This window comes from Pongo pygmaeus, chromosome 8 (genome assembly GCF_028885625.2).
Source record: "Pongo pygmaeus isolate AG05252 chromosome 8, NHGRI_mPonPyg2-v2.0_pri, whole genome shotgun sequence".
Classification (NCBI taxonomy): domain Eukaryota; kingdom Metazoa; phylum Chordata; class Mammalia; order Primates; family Hominidae; genus Pongo; species Pongo pygmaeus.
The window spans coordinates 18087166-18103002 of NC_072381.2; the positions used below are offsets into that span (position 1 = coordinate 18087166).

Sequence of the window (15837 nt, forward strand, 5' to 3'; positions counted from 1 at the left end):
TCTCAGCACAGAGCTCACAAGACACAAGCCAAGTCCCTTTCCTTGACCGTTTAGTTAAGCCCAACTGTTCCCTGAGGGCTTATTACAGAGAAGCCCGGGCTGGGCGCAGTGGCTCACGCTTGTAATCCCAGCACTTTGGGAGGCCTAGGTAGGCAGATCACCTGAGGTCAGGAGTTCGAGACCAGCCTGGCCACCATTAAATGGCGAAACCCTGTCTCTACTAAAAATACAAAAAAATTAGCCAGGTGTGGTGGCACCTGCCTGTAATCCCAGCTATTCAGGAGGCTGAGGCAGGAGAATCACTTGAACCCAGGAGGTGGAGGTTGCAGTGAGCCGAGATCAGGCCACTGCACTCACGCCTGGGTGACAGAGGGAGACTCTATCTCAAAAAAAAAAAAAAAAAAAAAGCCTGGAATTTTCTAGGAATATTTGCCTTTTGTATTTCCATTAGTGTTACTGTGTCCAGAATTGGTGGGTTCTTGGTCTCACTGACTTCAAGAATGAAGCAGCGGACCCTCGCGGTGAGTGTTACAATTCTTAAAGATCGTGTGTCTGGAGTTTGTTCCTTCAGATGTTCAGATGTGTCCGGAATTTCTTCCTTCTGGTGGGTTCGTGGTCTCGCTGACTTCAGGAGTAAAGCTGCAGACCTTTGTGGTGAGTGTTAACAGCTCTTACAGGCGGCGCGTCTGGAGTTGTTTGTTCCTTCCAGTGGGTTCGTGGTCTTGCTGGCTTCAGGAGTGAAGCTGCAGACCTTCGCGATGAGTGTGACAGCTCATAAAGGTGGCGTGAACCCAAAGAGTGAGCAGCAGCAAGATTTATTACGAAGAGCAAAAGAACAAAGCTTCCACAGCATGGCAGGTGACCTGAGCTGGTTGCCACTGCTGCTCCTGTTGCCTGCTTTCATTCCCTTATCTGGCCCCACCCACATCCTGCTGATTGGTCCGTTTTACAGAGAGCTGATTGGTCCATTTTGATGGCGTGCTGATTGGTGCGTTTACAAACCTTTAGCTAGACACAGAGTGCTGATTGGTGTGTTTACAATCCTTTAGCTAGACACAAAAGTTCTCCAAGTCCCCACCAGATTAGCTAGACACAGAGCACTAATTGGTGCTTTTACAAACCTTTAGCTAGACACAGAGTGCTGATTGGTGTGTTTACAATCCTTTAGCTAGACACAAAAGTTCTCCAAGTCCCCTCCAGATTAGCCAGACACAGAGCGCTGATTGGTGCTTTTACAAACCTTTAGCTAGACACAAGAGTGCTGATTGGTGTGTTTACAATCCTTTAGCTAGACAGAAAAGTTTTCCAAGTCCCCACCAGTCCCAGAAGCCCAGAAGCTCTCACTGACACTAGCCAGGGGACTTTGTGGCACCTAGCCCCAGCACTAGCCCCAGCACTCGGGCAGCCTAGAGGGAGCTCCTCCCAGACAATCAAGAGGAAAAGAGGGGAAGCAAGAAAGAGATGGAGACCCGCCATCGTGGCCAACGTGCTGGTCCACGCAAGGGATTCAGTCTCCGATCAGGCCCCAATTCCTGCCCACGCCTCTCCCTCCACACCTCAAGGCAAGCAGAGGGAGCCAGCTCCGGCCTGGGCCAGCCCCAGAGAGCGACCCCCACAGCGCAGTGGCGGGCTGAAGGGCTCCTTGAGTGCGGCGAGAGCCGAAGCTGAGGCTGAGGAGGCGCCAAGAGCGCGCGAGGGCTGCTAGCACGTTGTCACCTCTCATTACTAGCATTCTCTGTGGAATATCCTACCGCGTGGTTCCCATGTTTCGTATCCAATTAGTGATGAGGCTAATCATCCTGATCTCAAATTTCCTCTGCCTGCCCACCAGCTGACTTAAACCCCTATACTGTGGGCATGCATTCTGCCCACTCTGAAATCTTAGGATTTAACTTCTCTTGCTTCCTAGAAAATGAACCACTTTGTTCCTTCAGTCATTTACTCACTAATAATTTGTTGAGAAGCTTTGTTTTGAGGAGCGTGAAGGATCTGAGGTAAGAACTACCACCGATGCTGGTGATCACAATATGTGCAGCTGATTAAAGTTCCTCGTTTACACTACCTACATCCCGGGTAAGAATTTCATTCCCTCAACCAATACTTTTCGTTTGAAAGCATCTCATTACGAAAGCCTTCAATCTTTTAGGCTTCTGCGTCCTGCAAAACAAATATGATTCCAAAGAGCCTATCTTTTCAACAAATCCTTGGTTTGAGCCTGGATGAAACGGTTATTACAGAATCAACTGGAGAGGAAAAAATCTTCATCTAACACTAAAGTCTTTCTATTCTGCAAGGTGAAATCCTTTGACCTAGATTCTGTCCCTTGAAAGGCAAGTGACAGTAGGCGAGCCTAAGAAAATTGGTTAATTCTTGATCTAAAAAGTTGAATTCATGAACCACACTGATTTGATTACCTTGAAAATCTACCAGACAGAAAGTTCTCCCTTTTATCCACCTTCATTGTTACCTTCAGAGCAGCTCTCTCCATAGCAACTGAAAACTTTTCTGGGCTGAAATAATCCTCTCTAGCTCCCAGTGCACAGTCAAAGAATTTTAAAAACAGGGAACTTTGTAACTGTGAAATACTCTCCAGGATTTAAAAGGCTGTGGAGCTCCAGATAAAGAATCGTTTATCTTTCTTCTGAAGGTAAGCACTGGGGTTAGAAATGGTTGCATCATCCTCTGTTACTTTTAAATTGCTAACATAACAACCTTAAAGTGTTGTTGTTGTTGTTTTTAACTCATAAAAGTAATCCCAGTACCTTTGTTACTAGCCCACAGTCATTTACCAGCTCATCTCTGGTCCAAGATTGGACGTGAGATGCTGTTAACATTTTACATGCCTTAAGCCATCAACAGAAAGATAATTTTTTTTTCCAGGAAGTTGATTGGCTCTAAAGTCATCCCCCACTCCTTTAGTCACACTGAGTGAGTGTGTGTGTCATGTTCTTGAGGTCTTGAAAATTCTGTTTTTCTAAGATGCTTCCTGCTCTAGAATCTTGATTGTTAATAAACTAAAAAAAAGACCTGTGTTTTCTGAACATTACTATTTTCTTCTAGTACTTTTCCTTGTCTAAAACTTTTTTTTTCTTTTCTTTTTTTTTTTTTTTTTTGAGATGGAGTCTTGCTCTGTCACCCAGGCTGGAGTGCAGTGGCACGATCTCGGCTCACTGCAACCCCCACCTCCCGGGTTTAAGCAATTCTTCTGCCTCAGCCTCCCGAGTAGCTGGGACTACAGGTGCATGCCACCATACCTGGCTAATTTTGGTATTTTTAGTGGAGACGGGGTGTCACCATATTGGCCAGGCTGATCTCGAACTCCTGACCTCGTGATCTGCCTGCCTTAGCCTTCCAAAGTGCTGGGATTACAGGTGTAAGCCACCGTGCCTGGCCTAAAACTTTTAAGCTCGACATGATGTTGGTCATTTAGTAGAATTTATTTGCTCTTTTTATTTAGGGATGAGGACCGTGAATCACTCGGAGTTCTTTATAATGGGAGAAACATAAGGTGTTTCCCAGCCTGGGTCCTGTAACTTGTACCACCTGTTGGTAAATGGAGAAACTTATGTGATGCTATGTTTAGTTTAGGGAGAGATAATCTAACAAGCTTTTTTGGCTGCTGAAAGTCTATAGCCATGGTACTTTCCTGCCATTTGGGGTTAGAAATTACCTACAGACCCCCTGCTGTGTAGAAACAGCTTGTTATTGCAAATCAGCTTAGCCACCCAATTAATGAATCCTTTCAAACATGTTGGAGGCACAATAATTGAAGGCTTTATTTTTCCCCTTTACCACAGAAATTCCTTTGGTTACAAGTTTACCCCGTAAACGGCAACCCACTCATCTCCATCCAAGACAGACTCAAGGTGGAGGAAGCGTGGAAATGTGCTTCCAGACAAAACTTTCAGTATCCTGGGTGCCATTGTTTCTTCTACTCAGCCGTGTTTTTTCTACTGAGACAGACAAACCCTCAGCCCAGGACAGCAGAGGCCGTGGGAGTTCAGGCCAACTGGCAGACCTGCTACAGGTTCTCTCTGCTGGTGACTACCCACCCCAAAACCACTCAAGAAGCCTCATCAAAACATTGTTGGAGAAAACTGGGTGCCCACGGAGGAGAAATGGAATGCAAGGAGATTGCAATCTGGTTAGTGAAATAGAATGGGGTCAGGTATCAGAGCATGTCCAAAAGAAAGCAATGGATTCTATAGGGATTTATTTCAGTAAAGCAAAATCACAGGCAAATCTTCCAATATGCAATTGGGCAATGCATTCTGGTAAAATAATTTCCATATTTGGGATACAGCAAATCAGCATTCTATGTATAGCACCTAGGGACATTTTTGTTTTTGAAAGGATGATGTTTATGTAAGGCTTTCTAGAACCCTTTTGCATATTTAGAGGTGTTTATTTGTGAGCATGAACTTTTAGTCCTCTTTTCTGATTGACTAATCTTTTTTTAAAGCCTTCAGTGCACTTGCACGTGACTAGTTTTAGATGCTATTTGTTTGCTGGAGCATAATGTGATCTGATATTTGTCCAACATTGGATTTTTGAGTACTTTTTCCTGGCCTGGTATTTCCTAATATTATGCATGGCGGGTAGTTAATGATTGGATAATCATCTTAACGATGAGGAATCTGAGCTGGGGAGACAGATGCTGCAGGTGGAGCTGAAATCGCACCCATGGCTCCTGAGGCCTGAATCACAGCCTGATCTTAGCCTACAAAGTGAATCTCAACCCTGATTGGAATCAGCTGCATAGGTTTCCCAGCATACCCATGTTTAGGTGTCATCCTCTAGAGACTGAGATTTTACTTGCCTAGGATAGAACTTTTAAAAGTCTCTCCAGGTTATTATTTTATTTTATTTATTTTGAGACAGAGTCTCTCCCTGTTGCCCAGGCTGGAGTGCAATGGCATGATCTTGGCTCACTGCAACCTCTGCCTCCTGGGTTAAAGTGATTCTCCTGCCTCAGCCTCCTAAGTAGCTGGGATTACAGGTACCCAGCACCACGCCCAGCTAATTTTTTGTGTCTTTAGTAGAGATGGGGTTTCACTATTTGGCCAGGCTGGTCTCAAACTCCTGACCTCGTGATCTGCCTGCCTCCACCTCCCAAAGTGCTGGGATTACAGGTGTGAGCCACGGCGCCCGGCCTCCAGGTCACTTTCATATGACGTCAGTGGTGTCTGAGAATTTCTTCATTAGGGAGGGTGGGGTAGGATGGAAGGTGAGAGCTCATGTGTTTAAATGACTACAAAAGAAAAAATAAAACCTACTCCACCATCCCATTCCTGACCCACGAGATTTTTTAGGATGAACTCATAAATACGTAAATGAAAGCATATATAAATAAGTAAAACAAAAGCTAACAACCGTCTCCAAAATATATTTTGGCAGACTTTCTCAATCATGCAGAGGTGAGGGAGGGAGGGGAGGGGAACATTTTCTGACCAAGTGTTTTGTTTTTTCATAACAGAAGAGGTCTTGCTCATAGAGAATTTTTCTCTGCTTTGTGTGAGCAATAAATAATTCAATAATTATTAAAATACCCAATGGTTCCCAGAGGAAATGTGTTATAATAGGCAACTCATCTGTGATGACATTAATATATATAGATAGCAACACAAGACGTCCCACTGGAAATAACCAGAAGTCATCTCTTATTCATGTCCTCTGAGGATTCGCTTCAGGGGAATGTTCTCCTTTAATGACGTGAAGTGCCTTATTAAGGCAGGTTGAATAGTAGTTTTGCCGGGGGGAAGGTAAATATGCAAAATTGTTCTCCATTTTCAGGGCTGGGGGAAGGATTGTTTAGCACTTATTGTTTTCTGTGACAGTATCAGGAGTTTAGCCAATTTGGTCCCCATTTGAATCAGTTCCATTCCTAAGACTTGAAACACCATCTTTAATAGCTTCACCCTCCTTCTCTGTGAAAGAAACGCAGGTGAAGCAGAAGTGAGTCTCAGCTTTACCTGCTCAGAAGGCTTCAGTTCACCCCAATCACCCATCAGGAAGGAGCTTAGGAAACGTCTCCCACCATTCATGAAAAGAGGGAGGAAACAGAGTCCTCTGGATTTCACAAACACGCCGGTTCTGGCGCAAACCACAGGGCTTCAGCTTGTGGCCAAGTCTGTTCTGTCATCTGAGGGGCTTTGTCTGCTGACAGGCAGGGTTCATGCTACAGATTCCGTGGTAAAAAGAGAGGTTAAGGGGGTTTCTTCATATCCCTAAATGTCTGAAAAAAGAGGGAAGTAGGTATGTTGAATTTGTTGGGAGGAAAAATGCTTCCAATTGTAGGTCTGTATAAAAAGTGAATTTTTTAACAAGCCAATCTGAAGTATCTGAGAGCACTGCACATTTAAAATAAATTCAGTCAAGCTGCAGTCTTTGAAAATTAATAGTTCTGGACTGATCCTGGCTTTTTCTTTCTTTAATGAGAAGGGTTAGAATATAGTTTTAATGAACTTCATGAGAGATTAAATAACTCCAAAACAATACATTCCACTTCAATAATTATGAGAAGCATAACCCTACACAGGTTTCTGAAAGGAAGAGAGCCCTTTTCTGGCACCTTCTAGTGTTGAGACATGTGGAGCCTCAGCTTCCTCACCCGGAAGGCTGGGATAATAAGCCCCTCAGGGAGGTCTGTGAGGACCATATGGACAAACCCATGTTCCTCAGGGGTCAGATGTCTGTGAGGGTCAAATGGATGTAGATGTGCCTCTGAGGGAGATATCTGTGAAAATCACATGGACATGTGTGCTCCCCAGGGAAATCTCTGCAAGGATCACATGGACACATGTTCTCAGGGATCAAATCTCTGAGAATCACGTGGACATACATGTATTATGTCCCAGGAAGATCTCTGTGGACCTCATGGACATGTGCTCCTCAGGGAGATCTCTGTGGGGATCTCATGGACATACATGTTCTTAGGAATCAGATCTCTGAGGATCTCATGGACACATGCAGAAAGTCAGATATAGGAGCTCAAGTTCCTTCTGTTCCCTCTGCCTCACAGCAATGTCTGATTCCTCCTTTTCCAGGGACACTACAGCAGCGCCATTCCTCAGAATCTCCCACCCACCTGTGTCCCAGGCCCTCCTCCACTGTGCTAGATTCAGAGGATTTTGAACCAAGTTCTCCAGGCAATTCTTAGACACATTCAAAGCAGAGAACCACTGCTTTAAGGGTCTCCATTTAATTCACACCTGGCCCTAGCCCCTGACATAACTGTCATGGAATAAAGTGGGGAAAACACCCAGCTTTGTCTTATTATCTAACAATTTTATCTTAACTCTTCTCAGTTAAAAACTTTTTGTCAGTCAGAAGACCCACTAAATCTAGTACAGACCCTAAAGAGCCAGTACCTGCCATCAGCAACATCCTTCCAGCTCTTTGTCAGGAAAAAAACACATACACGTTCTCTCTTATATTTACAATCAATTGTTAGCCACACCCCACCTCCGAAAAAAAAAAAGACCTTATAGAAACCTGAGAACTTAAAAGAGACTGTCTTCTTTTAAGTTCTCAAGTTTCTATATATAAAAATTCCCATTATTTAAAATCAAATGTTTAACATCTTTCAGTCTAAACCCCCTAGAGTTTATCCTGGAGGCCTGACAGCTGTCTTACTGATGTAGGAGAAGACAGCAACCATGTCGTTTTTTGTCAACTGAGGCTCTCACCTGGCATAGATCATAAGCAAAGTTGAATTTCAAGGCTGGGTGAGGCCATGTGATGCGGCTACAGGATGTGGTGGACAATTACTACCAAGTGTCCGAGTAGCCTGTTTAGCTTGTAAGGGGAGCCTCTCCTTGCATTTTAATCAGTCTTTTCCCAAAGTTTATTTCCTTATAAAGTCATTAAAACTAATTCCCAGAATTTATGAGATATCCCCCCCTTAAACCTTTTTCCCCCACCTGACAAGATTGAAAGGAAAATCAATGGATTATTCCTGAATGAGTCCATTCTTCTTAAACAAAGAATTGCTTCACCAGAGGCAGCAGCCTTGGACAGATCTTGATGCCTGTGGGGTGGCAGTATTTGCAACATTTTGCTAAATATCCTCTCCCAAACACAACTGAGCCAACTTCTAAAACCTTAACAACAAAACAAATCTAGTGGCGTTGAACTGAAAATTCCAGCTCTGTCCTCATCCAACAGCCCCAGTAGTGCTTTTTGTCATATCTATGTCCAGGGGAAGAATTCTTATTTTATGTTAGCTTTTCTGAGGCTTCCACCCGTATTCTTTCCTCAAGCCAATGCCTTCTGTATTAAAATAAATTCTTTAAGATTCAAATATTATAAAAGGGAGAAAGGTTTCCAGCCCATGGTCATTTGATTCACAATTAAGCTTTGATTTAGCAGGCCTCAAAAAATCAAAGCAAATGTGACGCAACACCTGTTCATTCAAGGTTACCAAAATCTCTGTTCAGACAAAAGAAGATGCTGCTACAACTGTTTCAAGCTTTCCAAAGCCAGAAACCAATTGTACCTTCCATATTGTGTGCCTTTCACACAGTTCTGGAATGCCTACCCACACGATTACAGTGCGGACCCTGCTCTCTGCTGTTCCATGCCATGCATTCCAATTCCAACCCTGGAAAGGTACATGGCAAAGACATTGAGGAAGAATGATGCATGGACAGGAGTCTCCGCATCTCAGATGGGTTGAAATATGGTCACAAGTTCTGCCACGTGCTCATACACCAAGCCTTGCCCTGGTCTCATGGCCCCATGAGCATCCTACTCCTTGCATCATAGACATTCTTCTTCCTACCTACCCAGCCCCATCAAACAACCTGAGTACCACTTGAAAGTATAACATAAACTCATTAAACGCTCTCGTTGTACCATGTCCTTGTTCTGATTGATGTTAGACTTGGACCAATCTCTTAGCCACCTAACTGACCTCTACTCCCATCAAATAGGAGGGAGAGAAAATTACCTGTCAAAGTGGTTGCCTATCAAGTACATCAGTGAGTCCACAGCCTGTGTTCTCCATGGCACAAAAGGAAGGAATAAAAGAATGGGTCCTGTTCTTCGAAGAGCAGGAATTGTGACTAACAGTGCTCTCAACCATTAGCTGTGTAGCTTTGGGCAAGTTTCTTACCCACTTTAGTCTTGGTTTTCACACATTCTATGAGTAAACTTTTCTCGTGAAGAAAGGTGTAATTCATGTGTTCTTTGCAGTATCCTTGCATACTGTACACAAATGTATCCATTAATTCATTGTGCATGAAATAATTGAGTAATTGGTCTTCTAGTTGCTTTATACTGTAAAAGTCAAACATTTAGAAACATTTGGTGGATTATTACATAGGCTGGAGACATTTTGTTTTTCACATTTAAAATAATAAAATAGGGTTCTTATTATTAAAAAATTCATTACTTTATGCATTTTTCTGAACCGATTAGATTATGCACCAAGGAATAACTGAATGCAAAAGGTACTCTGCACATTGCTGGGCACATGGCTACCAACAAATTGTAGCTAATAGTACCAATAGTTTAGTTTCAGGAGGTTATTTGGTACAAAGAATGGCTTTATTACACTTTTATTTCAATGGATTCGCCTTTTGGGTCTTGGTGTCAGCCTTACAATCAGCTACCAAGGTGTGGACTTTTCTTCTGGGCTACTTAGGGAAAAGAAAAGGGATGCTGAGGTTTTAGAAGTGGAGCCTGATATCCACATTGAGAGTTGGTCTTAGCGGAACCCCTGGGTCCCCTCTGTTTGAGTACTTGACCCCCTGTAGTTGGGTTCTGGAGAGATTAAAGTCTGTGTGGTTTTATGAAGAATGTGATTATGCTTTGATTTGGAGATGGATGACATTTGTTTTTTCCTGACTCAGATGATTATATAAGCAGATGCTACACAGTGGGTTGTACAGCAGACCTGGAATTAAAACCCCCAAAACTTCCACTTCAAAGAAGACTAGATTAAAAGATATTGTAGTACAATATCCCCACCATGGAACAAATCTGTCTGGGAGTCAGCAAAGGCGTTTCTCAATGCTTTCACTCTGTGGCTGTGTCCTGGGGCTGCTTCTCAGATCCTGTGAGAATTTTCAGGAGCTCCCCAACTGTCTCTGAAGAAAGGCAGCTTCCCTCTTGCTGAGAAACTTCTGGTCCACAATTCCTGTGTCCTTTTCTCACTTTCCCACAACATTTATCCAAATCCCTTATGCCACGTAAACTTCTCAGATTGCAGGAGCTGGGCATGTGCTTGTGGTTTATGAAACACAGTGGAGGGGAGGAAAGACTTTTCCTCTGACATCTTAAATTCTGTAGCTGGAGGTTGTGAACTAAATGGACAAAAGATGGATTAACAGGAGAAAAAGCACACACATTTGATGTTAATATTTTTATGTGGAATAGGGGCATCATAGAAAAAGTGAAAACTCCAAAGAAGTGGTTAGACCCAGGGGTTTATATACCATTTTTACAAAGAGTAATAAATTGTGGGGATGTGACAAGAGTAAGAAAAAAAGTGAATTTGGACCAGAGATGGTAAATTGTGGGAAAGTGACTAGGAAATATGTATGGGAAATCAAAATGTTTTCTTTAACATTATACCAATGGAGGATTATTTTAGTAAGGTTCATTTGTATAGGTTCATCTCAGCATTAGTTCCCCATCTCCAGTGATAAGAATGTTCTCCTCTTCCTGATACAGCAAGGATAACTTTCTCATGGGAAATTCATGCCCTGCTTTTAGATAGTAAGGGGAAGGGCAGAGAATCCTTCCTGTACCTGCTGTTTCTCAGTTGCCTTCAGCTCAAAATAATCAATATGCTACAGTGGCATATTTTGGGGCAGTATATTCTGATTCCCTTCAACAAAATCATTTTTGGCAATTTCCCTAAATAGGATAGAAGAGGGGCAGACGGAAGTCATTTGTAAAATTTTTATACCTCTTAAGTGCCAGGTATTGTGCTATATGCTGAGGACAGAACTACACAAAAAGCAGATGAAATCTGCTCTTAATGGACCACTGGTTCTCATAGAGAAGAGAGAGAATAAACAAGTAAACAAAGCAATTTTACAATACGAGTGCTATGAAGAAAAATTTTTAAATGGTGTGTTCCAGAATTGTGCTGTCCAGCACAGTAACCACTAACCCGCATGTAACTGTTGGGCACTTTATTCGTGGCTCATCCAAATTGAGATGTGCTGGTAAGCATAAAATGCACACCAGTTTTCAAAGACTTTGTTCAAGAAGAAAAATATAAAAATCTTAATTTTTAAAAATTTTGATTACATGGTAAAATAATTTAATCTTGGATGCATAAGGTTAAAATATTACAAAAGTTACTTTTAGCTGTGTTTACTTTTTAAAATCTTGCTGCTAAAGAACTTCAAATGACATACGTGGCTCATATTTGCAGTGTGCCTTGTATTTCTATCAGATAGTTCTGTACTAGGGAACGCAGGTTGGGAATCTTTAGGAAGGTGTTGTGAGAGGGTGACAATTTAGGCTGAAACCTGAAAAATGAGGGGAACAAGGAGACCTGGAAGATTGTGGGAAAGAACTTGGTGAAGCTGACATAAAATCACAGGGGCAGAAGTTGAGTGAGATGATGGACTAAGGCTAAGAGAAGGAAGGAGGGTAGATTAGACAGGAGCCATACCAAAAAGAAGATTGCAAGGAATTTGGATTTTATTCTAAACGCAAATGGGCATCACTTTAAAAGCCAAAGAATAATCTGTTTTACACAAGGCAACAGATCAACAACTTGTGGCCAATCTAGTTGGAGACAGGAATTACTCTTAGTGGAAAAAAAGGGTTCCCTAGACGAGCATCATTGTTATGTGGGAGTCCAACTCTCTGAATCTGGCTATTGGTCCTGCCTGCTTTTCCTTTCTATTTATAAAATGATAAGCAATGAAGACCCTGGTGGTCATTAGTGTTCTGGAACTATTTGCTAAGCTTCGTTTCTTTTGTTGTTGTTATTGTTATTGTTTTCTTCCACAGTGCTTTGAACCAGATGCACTATTACTAATAGCTGGAGGAAATTTTGAAGATCAGCTTAGAGAAGAAGTGGTCCAGAGAGTTTCTCTTCTCCTTCTCTATTACATTATTCATCAGGAAGAGATCTGTTCTTCAAAGCTCAACATGAGTAATAAAGAGTATAAATTTTACCTACACAGCCTACTGAGCCTCAGGCAGGATGAAGACTCCTCTTTCCTTTCACAGAATGAGACAGAAGATATCTTGGCTTTCACCAGGAAGTACTTTGACACTTCTCGAAGCCAGGTAAGAAGGCAAAATTGCTAACTGGCTCTGCTGCTAAGATACAGTCCTAGAGCCTTATTTTCTGTTCCTTATTTATTTCTAAGACATTCAAGGACTTCTAAGGGGGGTAAGTATTTGTGGGTTTTGGTTATGAGATGTTAAATGACATAATTTAAAATTCCAAGTCCAAAGGAGGAAATGTAATGACTAATTGGAAGAGGAGTTTTCGCCAGAAGTTGGGTGGGTGGACAGGCAGTCCAGGTGACAGGGCAGCTGTCTTCTCTTGGGTCCCTTTGAGCACTCAAATCAGTGTGACCCAAGGCTTTTTGACCAATTTCCAAGGACTGAGTTGTAGTGGTGGAGAGCAATGTTTCTATTTGCCTTGCCTTCTGGCTGGGAAAGGAGAAGGCAGAGACATTTTGAAAGAGATAAATTATCATTAGTTATTTCACTGAAGAAGCAGCTTGCAAAAAGCATTACTCGTGGTTGCCAGCCCTAGATGATATCCCTTTGTGGCGTTTGAATTGTGCTGCCTGTGTAGAGGGTCTATTCAAATGCCTCTCCTCTCTCCCAGCTCCCACCTGGTCTCTGTTGCCTTCATTACTCTTCTAGCAAAACTGGCCTTTCAGTTAGGTTTTTGCTTTCTGGTTTGCAGCGGGAAATCTCAGCAGATAAAGTTCTCTGAACATAAGGTTTATTTAAGCCATGTTTTCTTTTAAAGAATTAATTGAGAAGCCATTACTACATTTTGAAGAGTATGGGGAAATCATTTTTTTCTTGAATTATTCATAATCATGTGTACACAAATTTAGTTCCTGCTCTCAATTCTGGCATTCTGCAGCTTAACGACCAGCAAACATATCCTCTAATTTGCTGTAAATATGTTTAATTTCTTTTATTGGCAGAGCAAATGGAGAAGCTGTTTGCTAAGGACTTTGTGACTATCACATCTGCAGCTCTAATCCTGTTAATTTCAAAATGCGACCATATTTTTATTCCTATTTTCATTTTAGGAAAAGGGATTCCTAGGCCCAGTGCAGTGGCTCATACCTACAATCCTAACACTTTGGGAGGCTGAGGCAAGAGGATCACTTGAGGCCAGGAGTTTGGGATCAGCCTAGGCAACATAGCAAGACCTTGTCTCTACGAAAATAGAATTTAAAAAATTAGCTGGATGTGGTGGCATGAGCTGGTAGTCCCAACTACTCAGGAGGCTAAGGTGGGAGGATGGCTTGTTCCCAGGAGTTTGAGGTTACAGTGAACTATGACTGTGTCACTATACTCTACCCTGGGCAACAGAAAGAGACCCTACCTCTAAAAGAAAAAAAAAGAAGAAGGGGAAAAAAAAAAGAAAAGAAAAACGGGTTCCTTTACAGAACTGTTTTCTACTTAAACCAGGAGGCGTGCCTACATATAATTTCTTCAGTGCAACATCTATATAATCCAAGTTTGATTCAAACTGGCTGCTAACATTTTAATCCTACCCATTACTGCCTCATGGGTAACTCAGCACTTAAAAGCACTTAAAAGGTGATGTGGTGTGTATTTCTAGGTTTCTGGTTATCCCACACATACTGCAAATACCCAGGCTTCTGAGTATTTCTGAGATAAAACAGCCCCAGAACAGAATAAATCAGTATTAATTCTAGAACTCTTTTTTCCAGCTAGTTTCAGTCATTAAGAGTTGAACACCCTTTGTCATTAAGGGTTGAACCCCTGCTGAGTCATAACCCTTTGCTACACCTCAGACCAGTGAACACCTGGATGACACCACTGTCTCTAGTTCCTAGGAAGGGTCCATGAGCTCATTCAACTGGACTAGGATTCTCTAGGAAGTCAATCCGTCAAGACTTTGCAGAAGGCTTTTGGCACTTCACCACATCAGCTGTTCTTTCTGACTAGATGCCGTGAGGTCAGATGAGGTTCTGGCTCACCAGGCCCATCATTACTTGAATTTGCAGGTCTTGGTCTGCACGGGACCCAGCTTCCACAGATCAAGTCACTAACGGCTGCTCCAAGTGGGCCTCAACCAGATCCCTAAGAGAATCAGCTTGATACCCTAATCCAGGCAAGCTCCCTAATGGCTCAGAAAGCAACATCTCTCCATTCCTTCAATCTGTTTTGTCCAAACCTCTCTGTGTTTTATCTTCCTGACTCAATCTCTTAATGTTCCCACCACTTGAATTCTCTCCACTGTTGGCTGATTCCATGGTAAATGAACAGGGATCTCTCCCTAGTGTTCCCATAGCCCCACCTACTGCATGGAGGCTGGGCGTTCCTGACCCCACGCAAAGGACTTCAGGGATGTGAACAATGGTTGGAATTCTCCTTTATCCTCAATGGTGTTTTGAGACCATTATTGTTTCACAACCTGCATGAAACACTCATGCTTCTGTGAGGTTCAAATTCTGTTATTTCAACTTGTTCTTTTCACCCATTGAACTTCTGGCTACTTCTCCAAATTTATCAAAATTTTGGTAACTGATTCTTAGCCTTCCACTCTGCTCTGGACCATGGTTATAAATATGTTCCTGCCAAGCTCTTCAATTACAGACTTTAAAAAAATAAGTTCAATGGGCACTTTTTCTCCTTGTCCTAAGTCATTAGAATGCAACCTTGACACAATAACCTTCGCTTGATCTGTCTTTTGATGAATTTATTTTCTCCTTCACTTCATATGAAATGGGCTTAGTACAGTGCCTGGCACATCGTAGGCACTCAAATGTCTGAATGGGAATATGAATGGGAGATAAAGCAAAATTAGAGCTTTTCACATGCTTATAATTTAATTGAGGAAAATTGATATACACATTTGAAAAAGGTCCTATGTCCTCTGGGAGTTCAAAGAACATGGACAGTGTGCCAGGTTTGATGTGCAGTGAGCACATACTGAGCTTGGGACCAGAGGCAGATGAGAAGTAGAGGGGCTCTGTGATGATGCAAGGCAGCAGAGCATGTGTGAAGTCAGGGTAGGGAATGTCAGCTTGAAAATCATTCTCCTGCAGGTTGCACTTAAAGCGGGGAGAGAAACAACCCACCAGTTTTAATGATGTTAAACAATAAGAGCAGGAGATCCCCTTGGAGAAAACACATCTTTAAGAGGATAGTGAGGCTGGGTGTGGTGGCTCATGCCTGTAATCCCGGCACTTTGGGAGGCCAAGGCAGGTGGATCACCTGAGGTCAGGAGTTCGAGACCAGCCTGGTCAACATGGTGAAACTCTGTCTCTACTAAAAATACAAAAATTAGCCAGGTGTGGTGGCAGGCATCTGTAATCCCAGCTACTCAGGAGGCTGAGGCAGGAGAATCGCTTGAACCCGGGAGGTGGAAGTTGCAGTGAGTCAAAATTGTGCCACTTTACTCCAGCCTGGGTAGCAAGAGCTAAACTCGGTCTAAAAAAAAGAAAAAAAAAAAAAAAGGATAGGGAGAAAAGCTGGATAAATAAGGACCAGTGAGATGAGGGTTAGAAAATTCAGTGCCATGGTAGATAAACACGTAATTTCCAAATAGAGTTGTATCTGAGACAGGAGAAAGATGATGGTCATATTCCTCAAATGATTCAATTTTCTTTTAGACAAACTATTCCTTATCACTTTAGGGGG

General features: G+C 42.5%; 1 protein-coding gene across 2 annotated transcripts in view; it reads left to right on the top strand.

Moving 5' to 3' along the window:
* The first annotated feature begins 2539 nt into the window (after positions 1–2539).
* The window catches only part of SLC39A12 (solute carrier family 39 member 12), a 90586-nt gene continuing 77288 nt past the window's right edge, over positions 2540–15837 (top strand). Inside the window, exons 1-3 of one of the 2 annotated variants that reach the window (XM_054435558.1) lie at positions 2540–2647; positions 3798–4144; positions 11977–12258. In XM_054435558.1, the coding sequence (XP_054291533.1) occupies positions 3884–4144; positions 11977–12258 (543 nt within the window). In that variant the 5' untranslated portion in view covers positions 2540–2647; positions 3798–3883. The remainder of the gene's footprint in view (positions 2648–3797; positions 4145–11976; positions 12259–15837) is intronic. The other variant, XM_054435559.1, reaches the window with a different exon arrangement.